This window comes from Montipora capricornis, chromosome 9 (genome assembly GCF_036669925.1).
Source record: "Montipora capricornis isolate CH-2021 chromosome 9, ASM3666992v2, whole genome shotgun sequence".
Classification (NCBI taxonomy): domain Eukaryota; kingdom Metazoa; phylum Cnidaria; class Anthozoa; order Scleractinia; family Acroporidae; genus Montipora; species Montipora capricornis.
In genome coordinates this window covers 34,820,438-34,825,437 of record NC_090891.1, presented here as the reverse complement: position 1 = coordinate 34,825,437, position 5,000 = coordinate 34,820,438, and the positions used below count along the sequence as shown (strand labels likewise).

Here is a 5,000-nt window from a genome sequence, read left to right as displayed (position 1 = left end):
CTTGGTGAGAATTAGTAAAGTCTAGCCCAGAAACATAATGGTTGGACTTTTAAAAGCGTGCATGACGGAAGTGAATACAGATTGTGGTTCGAGGGGAGGAACTCGAAAATCCATGGCTTAAAACAAAACAACCAAAGTTGAGCACATCTTCCTACCGCTGAAATAGACATCCCCATCGACAATTATGTGATTTGATTTTTATTTTGGTGGAGAATAGTACAGAGGTGCAGTTCAACAAATGATAGCGTTTCTGATGTTAGCTCGTCTGCTCAGTCAGTTGTGATAGGTAAATGTTTAATGTACTTTATCCAGATTGTTTGGTAAGGCTAGCACTCTTATTAACCAGAGGGGAACGAGCCGAAGGTTGACACGCCCACCCTTATAAATCTTTCCTTCCTGTTAGTAGGGTCAGTAATCCTATCTGTTGACACGCTTCCTGGCGATTGGTGGCATATAGGGTCATGACCTCTACAACTGTCAGTGTTTTATCGGGTCTAAAAACACTCGGCTATGCCTCGTGTTTTTAAACCCCGATAAAACACTGCTGCGAGTTGTTTAAACATTACTTAAAGAATGAAAATGAAAAAAATTCAAGACACATCGCACAAACGTAGGACATCAGTTTTTATTAGCAACCAGGAGCTGATCAAGGGAAGCCTCTATCTCCACTAATCCTTTCAGTCAACCCTTTCCAGAGTAAGTTTATTTTCAGGAACAGGTTTTTCCGCGAAAAGTATCATATTTTCCTTGACGGTGAGATAGCTCTGTTTTGATTGGCTTTTACAACAGTGGACGTGCTGAATCTCCCAAGGGAGGTGCTCTACAAATAAATCAACTAGGGAAAGGAAGGATTACGTTTTTGCAAACGTTAGCCGTGTAGCACTTTTATTTGAACAGACTTAACTGATTAGAGTGTAATGTGAAGTGCAAGAGATAAACGGGGTATATACTTTGCACTTCACGTTACACTCTAATCAGTTAAGTCTGTTCAACTAGGGAATGGGTTGACCCCAAGGCCAAGAATGGGGGATAAAGCCCCCTTTCCCCCCCCCCCCCCCTCCTTGAGCTCCCGTAGAAACTTATGACTGGCTATGTTGCACAGTAACCTATGTTCCCCTAAAATGAATGGAATAAGCCCGCCCTTACAATAAGATATTTCTGAGACTAAGAATGTCTCGATAATTTTTTAAATTGAAAAACAACTATACAACGGATTCCGAGACGAATCCCAAAAAATTTCGATCAACAACAAATGTTTTACGTGGGTGACTTCTCCAAGAAGCCGGGAAAAAAATTCTTCAGTCAGCATCGACAATAACCTTGCCTTTTCCTAAAAATACGAAGTAGTAAGGGCTCATTTTCAACCGTTGGCAACTACTTGTGTTTTCAGTTTTTGAGACTGCGCAGAAGAATTGGAATTCCACGATTCTCGAAAACTGCACAGAGGTCGTTTATTTTCGACACTGATCGAAAACATTGCGTACTTTAAAGACAAAAATGTCAGCCCCTTACGCTGATTGAAAGGAGACTTGAGGGTTCACATTGGAGGTTTCCGACGTAGATTCAGGTTGTAAATCGAGTTTTTCGTAACATCCGAAATCACCAAAAGGAACCGAACGAAGACTAGGGCGAATGGCGACAAATTGAGAAGTTTTCCGCTTCTAATTAAAAAGTTGCCATTCGTCTAAGTAAGAAACAAAAAAGAATTTGGTCATTAGTACTTTAATACCGTAAAACACCTGTGTCCGGTAAATTGCCATCCGGATGTGAGCCCCCTGCATTTTGCCTTAATTAAATACACAGGTCAAATGAACGTTTGTGTTTTCTTCCTTGCAAAATATTAAAAGAAAACTCAACTGAACTACTTGCAAGCCTCCTTATCCACTCCGTTAAATGCAGTATAAAAACCTCTGATAAAAAATTGAATTATCCTAGAGCTCATAAACTGAGATCATCCACCATTTTGATTTTACACTTTTCACCGCTACTCTTTGGCATTACTGCGGTTTTGAAATGGAATTCTACGGTCAACGATACACAGTAGGTAGAATTTATAAATCTTATCGACATCTCTATGAACTTCAAAAACGAGCTGTATCCTTCAGCAAGGCCGATATCGTTTCATTAATAGCAACCTTGAATTTGGAGTACGAGTTCTCAGTTCTGAGAACATGAAATTCTAATGCGCGTGCTTAGTACAGAAAACTCGTAGTCGTTCTCGTACTCAAATCTGAAGGTCACTATAATAGATTGCTGACCAGTACCCGCTCGATTTCGCTTTCTTTATCTGTATTAATTCAGTTTCGTTTGAAGGGAAAAAATCACAGGCCTTTACTGACTTACAGTGCAGTCGTATCTTTAAAATATGTTAAAAACAAGCAACATGTTATCATAAGAAGCGGATGGCACTTTCGTAAAACGGCTTCTTGGTGCCGAATCGTTTTCGAGACGTTCCAGAAACGGGCACCAGGTCTTTCAGCAGGATCTTACGTTCTACGACCGCGTCGTGAACAAAAGCGTCATAGTTTCAATTCCAATTTTACGCTATTTGTGTTTTTCCCAGAAGTGTTGGGAGGGGCAGAGTGCTCAAGACAAGAAAGAAATCAGGTATAATTCGCAAAAAGTGTGGTTGTGGTTTTCTAATTGGAACTGAAGATTTGCTCTTTTCGTGTTGCAGATATCAGGGAGTTTTAAGAAACGAAGACGCCATATCATTGGTTAAAAGAGGAAAATAGTTGTGCCGCACGCATTTTAGCACATATCTTTGGGGTTCTCTGCATAACAACGACGTGAAATCACCAAATTTGAGGTTTTAGTGACCACAGCGTGAGCATGTGAATCTTTCATTCTCTATTTTACTCTGAAATCGCTCATACTAACCAATTTAGGATACTTCGCCCACACTGTAAGACATGAACGAGAAGAAATAAGCGCGAAAGACTTTTGAGGTGCCGTGGTCGTCGACGTTGCCGTCGAAGATCTTAACGTCTCCATCATATCAGTGCTAAGAACGAGCAAAGAAAATGTACCAAACGCAAGCCATTGTTTTGCTCTTGAAAATGTGGCCATAAGTCGTAAGAACCGCATTACTATCTATACACTAAACAAGACTTGATTTCTATCTTGCAGTCGGTTCCCAGCTCCCGTATTTAGCGCAGAACTCCTCCATAGCGGCTTGCAGTTTTTCCAACCGATCTTCAGCGGATTCTCTGTGGACACACCGAAGTTAAAAATAAAAAAAATAGAGATCAGACAAAACCACTTCACTTTGACAAAGCTACAATGAAAATAATTTTTGACGTCACAAGCATCATAGTTTGCGCGCGCAATCCTTTTTCTGGCAGCGCAATGCCGGGATATCAGTTACTCGGGAGATAAAGCATCGCGTTTGCGGCAAAGGGCATGATTTAGGCTAAAAGTTGGGTTACGATAAAAATAAAAAAACTCTGCTGTTAGCTCACTTTTTTTCCTTTTCCCTAAGGATATCGAGCAACTTTAAACAAAAAAAATAGAAAGATTTGGCTAAACAGAAACACGTAGGAGTTAAAGTGAAGACTGCAAGAGGTAAAGTGATCAAATAAATAGCGACTTTTTACGTAATCGGCACAAACTGCTAATTCTGATCACTTGACGTTGTTCTGCAAGGACTGCAAAGAATTTTACGAAAATGAAACATTAATAGAACTAATAGGGATCTTAAGCACGGATTTTTCGCGCGTTGCTAAGGAATTGAAATGTTACTTCCGGTGACTGACGTCATCATATCATGAGCGAACCAGAAAACCCACTCACAAGCAAAAATCACTATACTAACTGTTGTTTCCATCGAAGGTTTTTCCTCGCCCTTTCTCGCGCTCGTTCTCAGGTCAACTGCGCATGCGTAAACGAACGGACTTCCGGTTTGAGAAAAAGCTAAATTTCCGGCGGTCTTTAAATTGAATTAATTTTTTTGTATATGGCACGTTTCACCCCTAGATACAGAATATAGCTAAGCATTGATTTTTTCAAATCATCTTTTTTGAAAACGTTACGGGTATTTCAGTATCGTTTTACGAAAATGAAGCATGAATAGAACTATTTTTCGCGCGTTGCTATGGAAGTGAAATGTTACTTCCGGTGACTGACGTCATCATATCATGAGCGAACCAGGAAACCCACTCACAAGCAAAAATCACCGCACTAACTGTTATTTCCAACGAAGGTTCCATCGAAAACCATGCTTGGCTGGATGCAAAAACGAATCAAACCATTGATTAAATACCCAAATTGCGTAGCACGTAGACAAATTTAGAGTTTTCTTTTATTGGTCACGTGACCAAGGGCGTGGCATGATGACGTCATATTTAGGGTCATTGGTTTACAAAAGTTGGAAACTGACCAAAATAATGCCAAATTCTCTCAAATTACTTAACCATTACATTCTTAGCAACGCACCCCAAAAAATACCTCAGTGGCGTTTTTGAGACACGGACGGCAACCGGAAGTGAGCTGCTTTCCCTTTTAACTTGTCTTCACACAACCACATAAACATTACCCAGTATCTTATCTCCATTAGAGATAATTAGTATAAAAATGTGGGATACACCACTGTCCTGGAACACGAAATGTTCTCTTCCGGTTGCCGTCCGCGTCTCAAAAACGCGCGTGCTTAAGCTCCCTAATGTCAATTCCCACGTACGTTTGCAACCATTTGAACCTCGACCTGTACGAATCACGACAAAAAGTTTAAAATGTAAACGATCAATTTTGAATGACGTTCTCCTCAAAGGCCAACATGATGGATTAAGAAACAAGCGACTCACCTTGCTCTTTGTTCGTCTTCTAACCGCATTTTTAACATTTCACGAACTTTCCTTTCTTGTTCCAGCTTAATTTGTAGATCTTTTATTTGCTGTTGCTGAAGTTCTAATTCATTCTCCAATTCTTGAATTTGACTCCGCGGATCCTCTGCCGGCGAACAAAACCACGCAAAAAAGGAAATTATACATCTCTTTACTCAA

At 40.2% G+C, this 5,000-nt stretch overlaps 1 protein-coding gene across 2 annotated transcripts in view; it reads right to left on the bottom strand.

The window, feature by feature from the left end:
• Positions 1 to 1,706: 1,706 nt before the first annotated feature.
• Positions 1,707 to 5,000, bottom strand: part of LOC138015003 (rho GTPase-activating protein 24-like) — a 15,739-nt gene continuing 12,445 nt past the window's right edge. Inside the window, exons 12-13 of one of the 2 annotated variants that reach the window (XM_068861895.1) lie at positions 4,803 to 4,947; positions 1,707 to 3,209 (exon numbers count right to left, since the gene is read on the bottom strand). In XM_068861895.1, the coding sequence (XP_068717996.1) occupies positions 3,119 to 3,209; positions 4,803 to 4,947 (236 nt within the window). In that variant the 3' untranslated portion in view covers positions 1,707 to 3,118. Of the gene's footprint in view, positions 3,210 to 4,802; positions 4,952 to 5,000 lie in introns of both variants that reach the window. The other variant, XM_068861894.1, reaches the window with a different exon arrangement.